Source organism: Lineus longissimus, chromosome 6, assembly GCF_910592395.1.
Source record: "Lineus longissimus chromosome 6, tnLinLong1.2, whole genome shotgun sequence".
NCBI classification, from domain to species: Eukaryota; Metazoa; Nemertea; class Pilidiophora; order Heteronemertea; family Lineidae; genus Lineus; species Lineus longissimus.
Genome location: NC_088313.1, coordinates 18,541,334 through 18,560,605, shown reverse-complemented (window position 1 = coordinate 18,560,605; position 19,272 = coordinate 18,541,334). Strand labels below are relative to the sequence as shown.

Below are 19,272 nucleotides of genomic sequence, written 5' to 3'. Positions count from 1 at the left end.
TATAATTAATTCAGAAAAAGAGTCAAGTCATGGGCTTGCTCCCTCATTTCAATTACCGGTAGTGAGAGTTGTATTTGTCACGGGCCTAATGGAGTTTCAAATTACGCACAACAACAATTCTCAAAGTGTCCCTTTAAATTCGAGGGCGACTTTCAAAGTGCGTCAGGGGGTCATTAGCGTACCTTTGGTTAATATGGGTGTAATATTTACTCGACCATATACTTGCTTTCATGAGTTTCCGATTCCCACTATTCGTCAGGAGCCTGACTGCGAAGAAAACGAGACTTTTGTCTCAAAAAATATTTAAAGTTCCCTCAATTGTTTTTTTGTTTTCTCAATATTCCTTAGTTCCATCACTTCCTAGTTGGCCGTGGCCGGGCCTCTAGTCTAAAGATGCACTTGTCCGAGGATGTGACCAGGTCTGGGGAGGACCAACCGCAATCAGGAAACCGAATCCAATTATGTGTGACAGCAACAAAACCTGGGAGGAGGGAGTATATTGATCCAGGGTCCCTTGCAGTTGGCAATGACATATTGGTGCAGTGGTGTCAACTATCCCCCTCTAAGGCAGGACTTGATACTTTTCATGAGCTGGCTTTATGTCTGTCAGTTGGTGGGGAGGAAAAGCTTGACTGTAGCTTCATGGACTGACAGACCTCAACTTTTTCAGGATCTGGACTTGGGAACCTAATCTGACAGCAGTGGATGTGACAATGTCCCTTGTTGATTGTCCAATTCACTGTGACATCCCATTCCTTCAAAACTAAAAACTGGTCCCCAGATGGAGCACTAAGCCTCGATTTTAAAAATATCAGTGAGAAAGATTTCTAAAACAGATACAAGAACTTTTATTATACATTTATACACCAAAGGAAACACAGAGAGTGTTTTACCTCTGCCGAGGAGCAACTATAACATGGTCGCAGGAAAGAGAGGTCCCCTCACCTCCATAAGAAGCCAAAAATAAGGCCCGACAACCAGCACGGTGGCATATCACAATGAAAACACTTGTTACGTGCCATGACAGACTCGCCTGAACCATCAATTTTTCTCAAAGTTTGAGAAGTACTGCTAAAATCTCTCAATTTCACCAGCAACAAAAGATGTCGGCAGGTCTTACTGTGGCCAGAAACCAGCATATTCATTGTGATCGGCCATCATAACCATTTGCAAATAGGTTTCATAACCTTGGATTTCTCAAACAGTTCAACAAAACAATATTAGAATTGCCATGGAGAGGGCTCAAAATTCTCTCCTCTGAAGATATAAAATGTACTCCCAACCCCTCAGCAGTTTTGTTCAGATCATGGACCCTGACAGAATAAATTAGATGATAAAAGAGGAGAAATGTGATGGTGAAAAGGATGATTTTCTGTATTATCTCCTACGAGACTGGAGGACTTTTTATGAAGACATCCACAGTATGGCTCGTCTTTCTTAAACTAGTACAAATCTCTAGACCACTGAACCTAGCACATACATGTAACAAGTCCTAATTTCTAACAGAGGACAAGGCTTATAAAACAAAAAAACTTCAAACCTGGTCACTTTATACAATACTATTTTTTCACCATTCAATGTTCTTGCCCCAAAAAGCCTAACATCTCTGTCCTTTGAAGAGTCCAAGTCCATATATGACAGGAGAGAGTGCAGCAAACAAATAGTGAAGATATGTAACACTCAACAACAACCACATCTCTAAAATCCCCACATTCAGAGCTCTTTCTTACAAACTTAGACCTATTTTCCAAAATCTTATCAAGTAAAAACTTGACAGAGCCATGAAAAAGCTACAAATACACTTTTTTCAACCATTATCCGAATTGTTTGCAAAAATATATCATTTCGTAATGAACGGACCTCACAATAAGTTATACTTTATTTATGTAAAACTACCCAGGTACACCCAGAGCCTCTAATATTTCTAACACTTGTATTACTCATATGAATCATCATCATGCGACATGAATGGTTTGTAAAGACTACACAAACTTTTAGTAGAATGCAATCTACAAGCCATTTGGTAGATATTTCAGTGGTCTCATAAGATGCACGCTTATTGACTTAAAACTTTTGTAAAACATGTGTCTGGTTGTCAAATCACACCTAAAAGATTTCATGATTGTAACCAAGAGCTAGAAATACAAGGCAATCCCTTGACTAGGAGACAGTGACGTTTGAGCTATTGCACCAAACAGAATGAACTTTTTGCCTGTTTTGGCGTTGACTTAGCAGCAGTCTCTGTGTTATTGCTGTACTGTACAATGTCTGCTTTCACCACCGATTGCTGTTGGTCAAGTTCTGGCTTCGATAGTTTGATCCCAAGGATTTCAGCAGCTACTTTTTGAAAACATATGTTCACCTGGAAAAAGATGGAGGAATTGGTTAAAATGTCTTCCTCAACAATAGGGCTCGCTGAGCACAATGACAACTGTTCCATGGTGTCGGGCAGTGGAGAACCCACCTCGAAATAAGCTGGCCAGGCCAAATCTACAGGGCGAAAAACATGACAGTCAGCCTGGATGACATGGCATGTGTGATAAGTGTTGATTGAAAGCATTTCATTCCTATATTTTGAATCTTACACTATTGAATGACTTATGTTATACCACAGTATCTTCCATTTCCAGGTTTACCTAAAAAAGTCTTCACTTACACTGTCTCCTGTTTTGGCGGACACAAAATGGCTGGACATGCTATGCTCATTAGCAAATTTATTGTGCTTTTCTACTTTTACCGTTCTCATGTGTTCCAAATCACCTGAAACAAAGAGAGCAATAATCAGAAAAGTAAAGAGCAAACATATAAAAACTGTGTCAAATCAAACTTCCCAAACCGAAAGACAAGTGCCTGTCTCTGTTTCTGCACAGAATGAGTTAAACTTACTTTTATTTCCCAGCAGAGCTATATGTGGCATTTTATTTTCTACTTGAAACACTTCTTTCACTCTCGTTAACCAATCCTCAATGTTCTCAAAACTGGCATAGTTGGTAATGTCGTAGACTAGTAACACACCCTGAAGACAATAGAAAATGTTACTTGCATACACAATACAGTACAATTAGTATAGTCCTTATAATTGATAATCAAAAACATTTGTTCTCCACATTTAAGAATGACAGAGCTGAAAATGAATCCAACCAGGCAATGACGGGATGGTTCCATTAATTTCTAGCTGAGTTTTGACACAGCTTTTACTCAGTAAGCTTTTACTCAGTAAGCGCAAACAGCACTTACATGTGACCCATAAATGTACTTGTCCAACATGGCACCACCCAAGGTCTGACCTCCAATGTCCCAAACTTGTAATGCCACATTTACTCCACCTGAAAGAAAAACGATAAAATAAGGATGCGTCACATCTAGTTTGAAGAAGTGATTGTCAACATTGGGAGTTAATCATGATTGGAAATGAATTCTACAAACTGTGATTATCAGTGTCAATAATCTTACCTGGCAACACTATTCTTTTCAGGAAGAAATCCAGGCCAATCGTCTGTTTATATTGCTTGCCAAATTGTTGTTGTGAATATCTTGTTGTGAGGGATGTCTGAAGGAAAAGACAATGGTCATTAATAAAACAACACCTAACAATGCATTGAACAAACTTCTTCAAAAATTTCAAATATTCTGTCAAGTCGGGAATGTTTGGGGGCACCGGCCAGCTGAGCGATGCATCACCAGCATGCCTAGTACTGATGGCGACATTGGTGTCACTGTCACTGACACTAGTCTAGTGTCACTCAGTGCGATAATGAATTATGATCAATCAGATCATACTCAAACGCTGTGTGTGCACTCCACTGCATGTAACTCATTAACTGAATGTTTTGGGTGATTTGGACTTTGAATATAACATTTTGCATGGGTGATGAAAAGTTGGGCTAAACTTTAGAATCCCCGATCGGAAATGACGTAGTTTGATCGCATTCAACTATAAATCCATTGAACAGTGGTGCTTGGTTAGTCAACCGATGACCTTTTTTTGGGGTGTGATCGGGGATTGTAAACTCGTTCCAAAAGTTGTGCTTGAACATCATGACTACATACATATGTCAATATGAGACCAAGAGTGAGAGCTCCTGCATATGCCAACCATGAGTCCATGCATCAATCATAAGCATTGATTGATTCCAGTCGAGGTTTGTTGCTTGTCAACCGTTTTCAGTGCAGATTCTTACTTTTCCTGAAGCTCCATCGCCTATAACAACGATCTTAAGTTGTTTATCTTTTGTTTCGTCTTCGGAATCTGACATTTTGATCACATTAAATGGTTTAATTGAGGATTAATCAAGGATATACATGATAGTCAAAAGTTTCTCAGTGGGAAACAAAATATTTACGTGCGTGCACAAGTGTACTACGTCACCACTTTTGCGCTTGGTATTCATTGTGTATTCAAGGTAACCCCCCGGAATTCCACGCCGTGACCTCATTGCACCGAAGAACGGCCATGTTTGATTTGCCCCACAAAATTGGTGACATCGGAACTTCAGGGAAATTGCCTCTTTTTTTCGATTTTTGTCCTGAAAATGATTGAATATCTCAAATTTGTGAGTATATTAGGTGAACAATGTGTGTTTCAGTGGCACGCTTATAATTGGCCCATGTGTAGTTTGTCTTTGCTGGTGATTACATATCGTAATAGTTGAGTTTTTTGGGTTTTTATCGAGGCATAGGATTGTGTAATTCAATCTGCCAAATCTGAAATCAAATGTATGGGAAGCCATTTGTGCAAGAATCATCTCTATCACACTCATATCATTCCCTTTGATCATAGTGTCAGCAGGTATAGTGGCGTTTCCTGTCTTCCTTAATACTGACCGTAGAGGCACTGCATTAATCTTCTTGGAAAAAAAACACAAATTCCCTCCTTCACCTAAGGCCTGCCAAGGTCAAAGACGACGACAAGGCTTGCTCGTCTTCTGATTGATCATTCATTGATTGATATTATCATCAATGATGGAGGAATTAAGTCAACGTCGTGGAATTGCCAAGTTTTGGCAAGATATAGCAGATATCCACAGGTTTTATCTAAACAATCCTTTTCCATTATTACTGGTACCCAAATTATGAATGTGTGGTATTTGCCTCATGGCAATTTATTCAAGAATTCTGATTCATTCTGTCTGGGTGGAGGAACATACATGTAACCCCATGCAAGCAGAGGTCTCTTCAATTTAGTCTAAAAACAAATGGCAGTTTTAAAATTCATTAGGTCTCTGTCTAATTTTAGATGCCACTGACACCAATAGGAATAAGGATGGTTTGATAATCGATAATCCAGTTCCAAAACAAATCTAGTCCCAGGATCTTTCTTCTGACAATCTCCAACTAAAGCCAAAGGTGAGTTTCGATATCATTCTTTTCAATCAGTCTAGTCTTCATTTTGAATCATTGTGACTTATTTGCCTCAGATTTGCACATCAACTCCCATCACCAAATTGCTTCTGTTTATGTGTCATCTCTTTTGAATAATGTTAGTCTAAAAATAGTCAAAAGGTGGTGACCTTTGAATCTTTCAGACAAAAAAGGTCACGGTTCTGCTTGAGTGGTAATTTTTTGTTGACCACAGTTTTGTTTGTACTGCAGTGTGCAAAGCACGGCTTAGTGATTTGAGTGGGTTGATTAGCAAAAAACAATGGTGAGTGAGATTGGAGGCCTTTGTTCTTACTAGTCTGGACACTTACATCATGTTGAGGGTCTGTCCGTCCTGTTTTGCAATGCATTGTGTGGTGTGGTGTTCGCATGTCTGTGCCTGCTAGGGGTGTGACTCTGTCCCTCTCGGAGTGTCTTGTTCTTAGTGGAAGTCATTGTGTGGAATACTATACTCCTGCATGGATTACAAAAACGAATTTGTGTTTTCTTGGTAAGTCAATTTCTTTGATGATTTTAAAAATGTATTTTGTGTCATTTTGTTTAGTACATGTAGTAAAGCAACACATTCCGCGAGTCTCCCTCAGTACTGCCAAACACTAGTGATTCTAGCGATTGCTGATGTGTACCCAGGTTATTTGCCACAACGTTGATAGAATAATCAACGTTCGCCTCTCATAGAGAACCAGCGATCGCCAGGGGAGGCTCGTGTTACATGCCGTCTATTCCTTCACATTACTAGTAGAGGTGATACTGACACAATGTTGAATTCTGCTGCCTGATCATTTGAAATTCGGATGGTTTTTCGCCACAAATTCTTCACTTGTAGAAAGAAGGTGTTGTGAGTATTATATGTCAGCATACATGATTAGTTGAGAAAAAAGGTAAGGGATACATTGGACCTCGGCTAAATCACTCAACGAGTTCCTTTTGTTTCTTAAAAGCATTCCTCCAGGATGACCTCTGTGGATAGAAACAATCAGGAAAGAATTGAAGAATAGATTGATTGATATGAGTCTGGCATCAAGTATTACATGTATTTCCACACACTTGCCAAACTCTGCTGAAAAGTGAAAGATAATCACAATAGAATTTGTAATTGTAGGTAATCTTAATTGTTTAAACTTTGGCCTACGCTGTCATATTCAGTTGACAATAAATGTATAGGTCAAGTATAGCATTGTCTATCATGGTCTATTGTCATATTGTGAGTGTGAACAATAAAATCGACAGGCTGATTAAAGTCTTTTTCATTGTTATGGTCTTGGGGTAAGTTATTAAGTTTCTTCTTAATTGGTACAGCTTGCTTTACCAAGTCTACATGTACATGTACCTTCAGAGGTTGTTTGGTGCATTGGAAATGTATCAACATTGGAAGGTCAGAATGATTTTTTGCAGTAATTTACAACATATTTTCTGATTTAGGTTCTGCTTTAAAAGAAAGTCAGCCTTCCACAAATTAGACTTCAAATTTCCATTGTTCTAAATGTGGTCCGATGTAGGTTAGAAAAGAGTTGTACAGATAATTTGAACCAGGCCGATTATATGTAGTTTTTAGGAGAAATTCATTGATAGTTTATGCTTGAACCAAGTCTCCTGCTCTGACCAGCTTCCGATCATAAGTCCTGTGTGTTGGTGGTTAGCCACCCTGGACCGGGTTACCCAGCAGCCAGTTGGTGTTTAGGTAAGCTCTTATCCAGTCTGAATTTGTGTCCCAACAAGTTTTGTTGACACTGGAGATTGCTATGGTTTGTCACAACCCCAGCCAAGAACCTTGAACTTCATTTACCAGTAAGTTGTCTTTAGAACCTCTGCCCCTTCCTCTCAAACAGAGTTTACTCACAGAGTAGTTTGTGTTGCATTTTGAAAAAGGCAGAGCCTGTCCAATGATGAAATGACGCATGTGGTGGCGAGGCCTTCTCCCCGCTTAAAGACTGTCATTGTGATTGCTGTTGGCTCCCCAGTCTTCTATCATCTCATTACATCAGCTTATATCAGTATCATTGCCGCCAAGTCTCTTCCTACCACGCTCCCCAACATCAAATGCTTGCATTGTTTGAGTCAACCTCAACCTACAAACATGTATCCAATTCCCGCCTTTATCATCATCACTTGATGTTCCAGTTTCTGCTTTATTGGACTGACACACAATGCCACTCATCTCATCCTGCAGTTTGACCCAAAAATGTAAACATAACATTGGAATTTGGCGCCAAATATCCACGCAAGTGGAAACTGTATGAATGAATGAGTGAAAGTTTCTTCAATTTAAGGTCAGTCTTTGGTCTGTGATTGAAATCTTAAAGGTGAGTTTGGGATTGACAAGATTATTGTGTGTTTCCTGAGAGAGACTGTGGTGGTGGTTTGGAAACTGTTATTTGGATTTAATAACTTTGTTTCTCCTTGTATTTTGGTTGTTTGTCAGGTCAGACATGTTCCCAGTAAAATGGCCTGTGAAGGAATCCTTCCTGCACCATCTGTCTGTGAGCTTCTGGCACTGCTAGGATAATTTCACAATCCTACATTAAGCCCAACTCAGCAATATAGAGTTATTCAGTCATCACAGCAGTGTAATGGATCATCAGAGGTAGATCTGCCCCTTCCTAATCCTGGTATAACTTCACCAGCACCCTCTCAATCAACATCTAAAGTGACAGTATCCCGACATTGGTGAATTAATTTATGATCTGCCGTATTGATCTCGCTGTATATAGCAGACAAATTCTCACCAAATACATTCATGTGAACATGGTTTCACCATTGTTTTTCACATGGTAGTTTTTCGTCGAAAATTGGATTTCCAAACAATTCATGCATCACATGTGTGGAACTGAAAGTGAATTGGATGGCATTTGTCAATTGAAATTGGTAAGTGGCATTGGTCACACTTCACAGCTAGCTGTCTTTCCCCTTGCGTTCAGATGTCTTTGTCTGATTGATGATCAGTGCCAACCTGCTTCAGCAGCATTTGATCTTGTTAGGGACCACGATAAGTCTATTTATTTATTTATTTATTAAACCTCCATATACATGAAGAACACATAGTACATAAAATTACGGTAATAAATAGGATGCCTGAACAGATACATAAAATCACAGTATCATATACACAGTTAATGCCTGAGCAATAAGGAAAGAAAGGATGAGAGCTGTCTAACTGGTGAGTTTGAACCGGACTGTTCTCCAGCTATTTCTGTATAAGCCAACATGCTTAGCAAATCATATTCAGACCAAAATGTCAGCTGTGCGACTTTGCAATATCGCATTTGATCACCAGGTGTTAAGCACATGGCTGCTCACTCACCCACTCGAGTGAGACACTACTTTCGGTTTTTTGGAATCATTGCCGTGGGATACGTCACTGTTAGGAGTATGCTCTCACCCACGAACCCCTATCCTACTGTATCAATACCGAATGGTTTTACCTGAGTGACTAATAAACCTTTTTGTTAAAGTGTAATGATATTCATATTCATAGGATGCGCAACTGTGTCCACTGTACTCGTGGTAAGTTTCCGTTTTTGATGCTGAAAATGACTGTGTTGAACATGGTATTATCGTAGCTAATTGGGGACTCATTACTGAGTGAAGTAGAAAAAAGCAGTTTATTTAGGGTTTGTCATTTTTCTGATTGTCAAATATGCCTTTCCTTTCTCTTTTCAGATAACATCAATCCAGAACCAACATGTCTGACCATTATAACAATCACAACCGCCATCCGGCGGACCAGTTCCCGATGATCCCCATGAATGATGACCGCTTCAGCCCAACTGCAAAACCTATGGTCGTGAAGACAGACAGTAAGGGATCAGCCAGGAATGGTGGGTATTCTGAATTCGGATTTGTTGGAGATCAGTTGTGGCTTACTTTCAGAATTGCCAGACCTCAGTAGCGACTAATACACAAGAGGAGAGGCATGTGAATGACTGTGTTTGCCAGGAGGTGGTTCCCCGACAGGGGATGTTGGGGATTTGGGAATGACTTGGATCAGACAAAATGTCACTATCACCATGAATATCGTCATATTCTCTATTCTCCCATATTTCTGAGGGTTATGTTTATCGTCACATTTGCGTCTTTTTCAAATCAGATTGACAGATAACCAGTTCCCGTCGTCTTTTCGTCGATACACATGATTGAATCGACAACGAGTTGCAAAACCGTCCGCAAACCATCAACGATATCTGCTTCCCGCCTCGGTGAAAAGACTAGCCGACATCAATGCATTTGATTGAAAGCCATTAGATTGTGATTAGAGGGCGTAAGATGATACGTTAATGAAGACGGAGTCTAAGCCATCTATTGACATGTAATAATCCATCCAGATCAATCTCCTGCATGGCGTGTAATCGTGTATTGGTTCGCCAAAGCTTGTGTAGATTATCAGATCTGGAGCTTCTCCCCATAAACCAAATTTTTTAGGAGAAGGTGTATTCTCAGTCTTTGAAATACTGGTGTGTTGAGTCCACATACTGCTGGTTGGAGTGGTACTATTGGTTAGAGTGGTACTTGTCCAGAATCGTCCTGTTGTTGAACCAAGCACTTTTCTCGTCGTCTTCTTGGGCCAGATTTAAACCGAGGTCGAATGCCCGGTGACCTCCTCAGTGGCCTTTTTGGTCTTCAAGATTCTTTTCGTCTTGTTGAATTTCTCAAGGCTATTGGTTTGTCCGCTTGGGATCATGTTTGCCCTTTTATAATCTGGTAGGGACACATCCAAACGACTTGGTCAGTGACAGTTTCTTGAAGTTTATGCACATCTATTACAAAGCCTTTGTTGCTAATGATCTTCACCACCAAGATCTTGGCATGCATCGTTTCCACTTTGCCAAATGATGATCGTGGTTATTGGCAGTCGCTAATTAGATGGTGGCTAAGTCATATTGACTGATATCAGGGATCAATGTTCTCTGAGCTCTCTCGTAGTGAGATATCAGCTGTGGGTTATTTTCTGATTTGTTGATGGCAAATACATGTATAGTGAAATATCTAGAGGGAATGATGACATGAAAGCGTCAGTGCTAGTGTTTGTATGACTATGAGGGTTTTCTGAGGTCCGGAATGCTGTTAGCTTCAGAGGTAATGGAATAAAGTCTTGCCTGACACCAGATGCTCAGATCACATCCAAGCCAAACACACCTTGATTGCAGTGTTGCCTGTATCAAATTGTTATCACTGTGCCAGAATAATAAGATACAATGCAGAGTTATTTCATGTATTTGTGTTGTTGCTTTCATGGAATTGTTATTGTGTATTCATGGATTTGTGACGTTACTCGTTTTTATGCAAGGGGTTAATGAACTTCACTTGAAAGCCGCCATTTAAAATGCGCATTTTTATCGTGACAGTGTTGAAAATTGATGGATAAGGATACATGCCATTGATCATTCAAATTGATGAGTAAAATATACAGATCCATGGCATATTCACTGCTTGGTTGCAAATGAAGGAAATTAAAATCCATGAGAATATGGATTGAAATTCATGCACCAAGTTGATGAAATATTGGAGATGTTGTGCGGTTGAACAGTCATAGATTTTTATGTTTTTGAAATATGATGCTTCTTTTTGCTGTAGAGACAGACGTTGAAATGTGTGAAGGTATCGATACGGGTAATATGAATCAGGATGCTGAAACTAAGGAAGCAACTGTTGCTATCAAGAGTGGCACCTCCGATGCTAAGGAAGGTAGCTCATCGGTTGCCAAGGAACCTAATGAAGGTATTCCATGTGCACCATGTATTCACCACTGTTGTGGGCGTTCTTTAGTGTAATTGTATCAAATCTGTGGATATTTGATGATTTCGCTCTGTTTCAGGCATATTTGGTGTCTCTATACATGTCATTTTCACAAGTTGTGTCTGCTGATAGTGATGTATTTGCACCAAGCTGTATTTCACAAAAGGATGCACAGCTAAACATATCACTCTGGCTGTGGAAGGTATTGTTGCTTAGATGCATGGAGTGGAAGCACAGAATGAGAGCAAAGGAATCACCATGATTTCAAAGCAGAGCCCCAGTATCAAAAATATGATGTAGGACCATAAGGAGTGTCCATGGCAACCAAATGTATAAAAAAAGCTCCAATGTCGCCTCCTCTGCTGTTCTGCCGCAGTAACAAGGAGAACCACCATAATACTGCTATGCGTCTTATCCTTTTATCGCCTGTGGCAATGTCATATTGCGTTTGTCACTTTCACCATACACGCCATAGCATCCTGTGTCGCGACAAATGAAAATGCTGTAACGCTACGAGGCTTGAAGACTAATCTCATCTATTCACCAATTGACGTGTTTATTTTAGGGGATATTGGATCAAATGTTGTAAGATGTATGCTCACAGGATGCAATAGTAAGGAATGGTCACCATCAGTCTATGCTGCAATCTGTTTTTCTGAAGACGCCAATTGTAAGATCTATGGAAGCTGAGCATAGGAAGCCACAATGATGCAATCTCATCCATGTATAGACTCCAGTAACCTCACGGTCATGTGGTGACATGTCACTCTAGGCAATCGTCTGCTTTCACTGTGAATGAATTGAAGGGGCTTGTAAGGAAGCCTGTCACACTATGTGCTTTGGTAATGAGGATCTTCGGGTATTGACCCTCTCATATTGAAGGCAACCAGGTTGTCTTTAGAACGAGACACCTTATACATGTATGCCTATGAATACTTCGATCCAAAACTGATGACTTCAAATTTTTAGCTCCATTAGGAAAATTTGTTTTCTGTCTCTTAACTTTTCCTGTCTTTTTCCGTTTCAGAAATCGCAGACAATGTGGAACGGGAGAATCTCTTAAACAACGAACCAGTTCATGTTGAGCCAAGCTGGGAGGCACATCATGTGGAGTACCAACCAAAAGCCCCGGAACCTCCCGCGGATCGCCTCTATCTCGTCTACTTTATCATGGTCTTGAACGGAATCGGAGTACTCATGCCATGGAATATGTTCATTACTGCAAACTCAGTAAGTTGTTGTCCGATTCTGTTGGTTAAAGGCCCTATATCCCTCGGCAAGATATGCCGATATGCCTCGGCAAGATGTGGTCAAATCAGCATTGTTATACAGACTGCTCTCTTCTTTTCAGTATTTTGTCGACTATAAACTGAGCCCAGCAGTCAACCCGAATGCCACATTCGTCAACGAGTCATGTCATGGTCCCCAGACTGAGACGGAGGCACATGAGTATCAGAAGAACTTCATCAGTTACCTGGGAATAGCCTCCCAACTGCCGAATGTGGCGCTCAATATGGTCAATATCTGTGCGCAGTGTGACTTGTAAGTACCAGGTGTTTGTTGAATATCTTGTTGCCAATACGTAAAGTACCACTGTGATCTTGCTGCAATGAGTCATATTGGGTTTGTTTTCTGTCTTGCAACTAGATGTGTTCTCTTCACAGTGGTTCAGGCCACTGCGGCCACCTAACGGTACATGTCCTCTAAAAGGTATCTCAGGGGACGCATAACGACTGTTTTGGAGACATACCTAATAATTTAAAAGTGAAAAAATCTTGGCCAGCATAAACTCTATAGACCAGTCTCTTCTATGATTTTCAGGGGTAACATATCACGTCGTATAATTGGTAGTATTTTGATTATGATAGCAGTGTTTGTAGTCACAGTGGTGCTGGCTATGGTTGATACAAGTGCATGTAAGTAAAAGTGAAGACATCATGTCATTACCATTCATTTATCAAATGAATCTTTAAAGAGAAGTCTTTGTTTCTGGCTTGGTTTGACAAGGGTCCGAGCAAGACAGCAATTCATTGCTGAGGAGTTTCTGCGCATGCTCACAGCCTGGTCGCATCCTCTCAAGGAAGAATAGTGGGAGGGAGATACCAGGAGGTAAACTGTAGGAAAATTGTCCCTCAGAGAACATCATTATCATTTAATGAAATAACGCAGTGTGTTACTCAGCACTTAGAGAATCGGGGACAATTCATGGAGGGAAAGTTGCTCCGAGTGGACCGTTCTCTAGCGAGTGACTGGAAGAACAAAAGGTCAATGTTGTGGTCGCCATGGACGCGTCCATCAGGGCGAGCGCAAATATATTCTGATGTGCTTTATTCTCTTGCAGGGCCATTCTATTTCTTCATAATCACCATGATATCTGTTGTCGTCATCAACAGTAAGTATTCGTTGTTTGAATCTTGGCATAATATTTGATTTTCAACTGAATAAACCTTGCTTTAAGTCTTCAACAAATTTCTATAAATGTAAGAAATACTTGAGTACCAAAGAGTATAATATCTGTCAGAACGAAAATTTGTCTCATGTCAACAAGTTATCATAAAGAATGTGACACTTTGTACATTCCTTATTTCAGTGGCGACTGGTGTGTACCAGAACAGCGTGTTTGGTCTAGCTGCCTCACTGCCAATGAAGTATACCAATGCTGTTGTTCTCGGCTCAGTGAGTACACGTATCCAGATTTAACCAACATGGCAATAAGATCAGGATTTTGCTTGAAAGAAATTGATATTTTTCATGCAGAAACCATAAAACATTGGATTTTGGGGGAAAACGAACTAAAACTGTTGTAATTCAGACTATCAGTCATTTTTGAAGTTTCAACTTTTTATGGGTCGCTATATCCTCTGTCAGGCTTTCCTAGCAAGTCTAGTTAAGGTGGCTTTTTTGTTGCACTTTCGTCGGTCTGTCTCAAAGTACGGTACAGTGACTGTCACAATTATAGGTCTCCACTGGGGTGCTCTGGGGTACCATGGAGCTGCTGATACAGTGCTCGCTTGAGTTCGATGTTCAGGCACAAACGCAACTATAAAATGCTATTACCTTATCAATGTTGAAGTTTCTTATTTCAAAGTGCATGTTTTCTATTGCAGAATATCAGCGGGACGTTGACATCAATAATTGCGATTGTCTCATTAGCCAGTAAGTAGTGTTAGCTCTTCATATCCGTGTAAGCTCTTTAGAGTGTGTGATATGTGACTGATAGATATCTGTTTCCCATTTGCAGGTTCGCCAAACCCTCGCACAGCTGCCATATACTACTTCCTGTCTGCCATATTGATTCTCTTGATCGACTTCGATACGTACTTTATGCTTCCCCTCCTGGTGAGTAATGATAATGAGAAGACAAAATGAATATGTGTAAGATGAATCTGTGGTGGCAGAGTTGACACAGAAATTTCAAGTTCCGGTACTGTTTAAAAGTGAGTGTCTCTTATAACTTGCCTAATCTTGTCTCATTGCAGAGATTTTACCGATTCTATCAGAAGCAGAGTCAAGAGGTTGCCAAGAAAAAGGCAGAAACGCAGTCTCCACAGTGCTGTCCAGCAGGGAAACTCCTCTCTGTTGTGAGACAGGTATGTTTACGGCCTCAGTTGATTAACAGTGTCCAAACCCTGTGTGTTCCCTTGTCAGAATAGACTTTTGCCTATAGCAAATAGAAATTGACTTGATCGTACTGGTCATGCATAATATTGACCTTGAATGTAACTGAAATTATCTGTACCGGTAGTTCTTGAAAGATAGGCCAAGTTGCTGGGATTTAATTATTTCCTTCTAGGTGGTGCACTGCATTTGAATCCCATCTCTTCTAAACGCTTCTCCGAAATCACCTTTATTGTGAAAAATGTCAAGTTTGCGACTCCAGGCATCACCAATAAAAGATATTTGCTTTTGAATATTTGTGTATCTGTCAGTTTTTTGCTCCTTTCCAGTGTGCCGTGCACTTCCTGAACGTGTGGCTGACCTTTTTCGTGACCTTGACCTGTTTCCCAGCTATTCAGGTCAACATCCCAAAAACAGACGGCTCATTCTTCACACCTGGTAAGTCAAAGTCTTGGGTCAAAAGTCTGATATCAACTGCGGTATAAGTTGTCATCCGACTTCACACTTTAACCAAAGTCTATCCTGAAATCTTTCAATAGACTTTGAATAAGCTGGTCAATCAGTGCAACAATCTGAAGACTTATGACCAATTCCCATTTATACACCTGTTTGGTGGAAGGCAGATAAAATGAAGAGTCTTGCGTGGAGTCTCACACCGACTGTGGGGTTCATAGCAGGGTACTCTTGACTGCTAGCTGAGGGCCCAGCCCCCTTCCTCCGGGCAGTGGTTCAAATGCAATGGTTGGTCTCACCTGAGGGATGGATTTGAACATACAGTACACATCTCAGTAATGCCCAATGCACCCCCAATGCACAATCGGCAGAAAAATTGACTAACATGTGATTGTCTTCATTTCCAGAGAAATACTTCATTCCAGTTGCCTGCTTCTTGATCTTCAATAGTTTTGCTGTCCTCGGCAACCTCCTCACCGAGGTCGTCAAAAAGGTAAGGGTCAGAAGAATATGCTGTCGTAATGGCCTGTGACTTTACTAGCGATGCTGATTTTTTGCGTTCAGTGTCCTAAGTTTGGTAAATGTCCCTTAGTACTTGATAAGGACAAATTTCAAATTTTTCATCTGTTTACCATAGCCTATCATCTGTTTTCAGCCGGGACCCAAGTACCTCTTCATCCCTGTTGTACTGCGAATCTTATTCATCCCCCTCTTCATGATCTGCAACTACAACCCCAAGTATCGCTCGTTTCCCGTCTTCATCTTCAATAACTACATCTACATGACAATCAGCATTCTCCACGCTCTCAGTCACGGCTATTGTAGTAGTCTCTCCATGATGTATGCTCCACGGTAAGGACGCCACATTCAAAACTTAAACTTGAATATTTCTGTTCCTGGTCGTGCCCTTGGAATGAGACCTGGAAGTGGTTCTTTGTACCTGGAGCTTGGTGCCTGCCCAGGGCAAACTTGGCAAGAGCAAACGTAACGATTTCCGATGATTAAACGGTTCTGTTTCTTTTCCAGTGAGGCCAAAGAGGGAGATGCCGGTACTGCTGCCATGGTCGCTGCTTTCTTCCTCGTCCTCGGAATCTTCTGCGGGGTCAACTTCTCATTATTCATCGCGTGGTTCACGGAGTCCATCGGACACTGGATCCAGTCGGACTACGCTATGAACTTGAATGTTACACTTATTGTCAATGAAACTCTAAGTGATTGTAATTAGATGATAGATGCGATGAAACAATTTGTAACGAAGCAAAACCATGTTGATCTGTATCCGCCGCCGTCGTATCAAAACCATTAATGGATTTGTGAAAGAACGTCAATGAATTGTGTGAGATGATTTGAGGTGTGAGGGTTGTGTCCAAGAAAATGATACCAGTTGCTGTTACTGCTTAAATAGCTGTAATAGCATTCCAATCAAAACCAGTTGGCCATATTAATGGTAAGGTTGAATCCTCGAGACATGGGGCGGTATGAAATGAGACTAATGTTAAGTGCAGGTGGGATATCTCATAAGAGTTGATTAACTATGGTTATCAAACAAAACCAAAGAAATAGCAGTCCAAACTGCTGTATGTGCACTGCCCATGCACAGGGTAAAGTAGGTGGGTAATTAAAAAAGAGTGATTGTCCCACCGATATGACTAGTCTATACCATAGCGCAGTGTCCGTCATCACTGTCATTCGGCAAGTTTATTTTACCGACAATAACAATGATTTGACTGTGGCACCTCTATCACCAAGTAAGGAGAGTAGATGTTCAAGGTTCATGACCCTATTAGTTGTTGTCACTTGTTGCATACTTGGTCCCAATTCACTCATTGGTAAGTGTGCCTACCGAATCTTTGATAATCAATTTTACTACAGCATATAGTGCCATTGAGTAGAAAAAACCATTGCCTCTCCATTGCAGCTCAACCAAAGAAGTTTCATTCCTCCTGTTTTTTCACTTGAGGATAGGTAGCTATTTCAATCGGTTCTTCAGTCTCGTATCACACAGACATGTGGATATTAATTTGAAAACACAGGCAACTTGATAGTTCTTCAAAGTGTTTGTCAATAGTCATGAAATCTGTTTAGATATTGTTATCATATATTCATGTTTCTGCCTGTATGTTTTTACAGATTTGTTCAGCTTAGAATTCAAGATTAGTGTCAGTAATTTGTTTGTAATTTGTATTTGAAAGTAAATGATTTCAGAAATCGGCATTTTTTGAATGTTGCAAGTAAATAAACATCATTCGTTTATGTTTAATTTGAATTTGATTTTTTCAAGAGAGTTGAATCAATTCTTGATTAGGATATGATCAGGAAAAAGCCATGTGTTGTTTAGTTTCAAAATCCTCTCCGAAGTTCACACACCTTGTGGCGGAACTACGTAAGACCGTTACAATGCAAGACTACATTTGACCATGTTCATTGCAAACATGCTGCTGAAAAAACAATCAGTCTTCTACAAAAAAATATAGAGATAACAATGTATTTTTCTAAATAAATGGACACGTTAGGTCAACCATTTATAGTGCAAGTACAATGTACATGGGTATGTTCTGAATTTAGTTCGATTTTTGCTCCACAGAGTGTGATGCATTTAAAGCTTTGTATGAAAATAAGGTGTTTTATTGTGGATCATTTTCAGAAAAGTGGCAGAGGCAGTGTCTTTATATAGTATCGCTTCTTTTTGAAAATATTAGGTTTGAGGCCTACTTCAAGGTGGATGGAAGGTTTTCTGGCTTTGTGGGTTTTTGGCTCGTATTATAAGGGCCTTATGTACATATACATGGTAGTGGTTAGTGTGGTGAACCCAGAATGGCTCATAGGTTACAATGTATGTATACACATGTAGCATCTTCCTTGTGGCGTATTTTCAAAACCAACCCCATTAAATGGTGATATATGGAAATTTCACTAGGACTTGACTACCGAGTAGATGTGTTTGTTTTATTTTGCAACTGTTTATTTAAAGCAATACTTGACTTGCCAAACTCAGCTCGACGCCGAACTGCAGCGCCACTCGCGGACAAAGATAGAACAACTCGACATTTTTTTCACCGGTTTTCTCGCTGCGCATGCGTACCAGCGGAAATCAACAAAAGATGACACTGGTACGCATGTGCAGCAAGAAAACCGGTGAAAAAAATGTCGAGTTGTTCTATCTTTGTCCGCGAGTGGCGCTGCAGTTCGGCGTCGAGCTGAGATTGGCAAGTCAAGTATTCTACATTTATTTAAAACCATTTGAAGCAATCCTGGCATAGAAATGTACAGTGTATCAAAAAATAAAACCTTTGAAATTGTATGAGTGGTTTATAGTGTGTGAGTAATGTAAAAATGTTCTGTTGTAAAATTTACTCGATTTAAAGACTCAAATTGTTTCATATTTTTATTTGCAATATTTTTGACCAAGTTTGTGATGTTTTGATAAGTTCTCTTTATAATTTCTATGTTGTAAAAATAACCTGAAGTCAAGATCATGATAGACAGACCTTGACCTGAGGTGCAGTTTCCATGGTAACTTGACTTCTGATTTCTTTTCAAGAATACCAGTTAGAGATATGTAGTTCAGCCTCGTCGCATATGAAAAATTAAGCCATAATGTTTGTACTGTCAGAATTGGATTCAATGTAAACCTACCCTTGTTATTTTTGCTGTAGAAATATGACAACCAGCCTGGGATCAGACTCAGAGCATGATCTTTGGCATCCACCTCTTCTATCATTTCCATGTTAAATACTGCATAAATGAGAGGTTTTTGGATTTAATCACACACTCAAGGAATGAATACCTTGTCTAATCAAGACTGCTGGTAAGAGCGAAAATGCAGACCCCAACCCCAGGTGCCAGTCAAGCATGGGTTTTCCTTCAAACCTTTTTTGATTCAGGATACTTCTTTCCCCTCTTAACACATCTCTCGTTTATGCAGTAGGTTCCAATGTTATTGTTCATAGTAGAAAGCTTCTGCAGCTTGGGAATAGGTTTATGTGCCATGCAACCCTGCCTCATCGAGTTCAGTTATTGATGGATATTTCTGGATATGATTGACAATATTAAACTATCTGTACAATCCAATCTGCTCTCTTTGTCATT

At 40.1% G+C, this 19,272-nt stretch overlaps 2 protein-coding genes across 7 annotated transcripts; one reads left to right on the top strand and one right to left on the bottom strand.

The window, feature by feature from the left end:
- Positions 1–824: 824 nt before the first annotated feature.
- LOC135489106 (ras-related protein Rab-28-like) lies at positions 825–4,339 on the bottom strand. Its single transcript, XM_064774286.1, has 6 exons — positions 4,182–4,339; positions 3,454–3,550; positions 3,238–3,326; positions 2,887–3,016; positions 2,657–2,760; positions 825–2,362 (listed from the first exon to the last, which is right to left on the bottom strand). The coding sequence occupies exons 1-6, from the start codon at positions 4,254–4,256 to the stop codon at positions 2,183–2,185; spliced, it is 675 nt and encodes a 224-aa protein (XP_064630356.1). The 5' UTR covers positions 4,257–4,339; the 3' UTR covers positions 825–2,182.
- A 109-nt stretch (positions 4,340–4,448) lies between these two features.
- Positions 4,449–19,254, top strand: LOC135489096 (equilibrative nucleoside transporter 1-like). Of its 6 annotated transcripts, XM_064774263.1 has the most exons (15): positions 4,449–4,553; positions 5,237–5,346; positions 9,040–9,197; positions 12,140–12,342; positions 12,464–12,654; positions 12,934–13,028; positions 13,454–13,504; positions 13,703–13,788; positions 14,220–14,268; positions 14,354–14,451; positions 14,592–14,702; positions 15,060–15,168; positions 15,591–15,676; positions 15,839–16,035; positions 16,210–19,254. In XM_064774263.1, exons 3-15 carry the CDS (start codon positions 9,062–9,064, stop codon positions 16,406–16,408), a joined length of 1,611 nt encoding a protein of 536 aa, XP_064630333.1. In that variant the 5' UTR covers positions 4,449–4,553; positions 5,237–5,346; positions 9,040–9,061; the 3' UTR covers positions 16,409–19,254. The 6 variants fall into 6 exon arrangements, with proteins under 6 accessions (XP_064630333.1, XP_064630336.1, XP_064630337.1 ...); XM_064774266.1 differs by lacking the exons at positions 4,449–4,553; positions 5,237–5,346 and adding an exon at positions 5,732–5,869; XM_064774267.1 differs by lacking the exons at positions 4,449–4,553; positions 5,237–5,346 and adding an exon at positions 6,628–6,645.
- Positions 19,255–19,272: the final 18 nt, after the last annotated feature.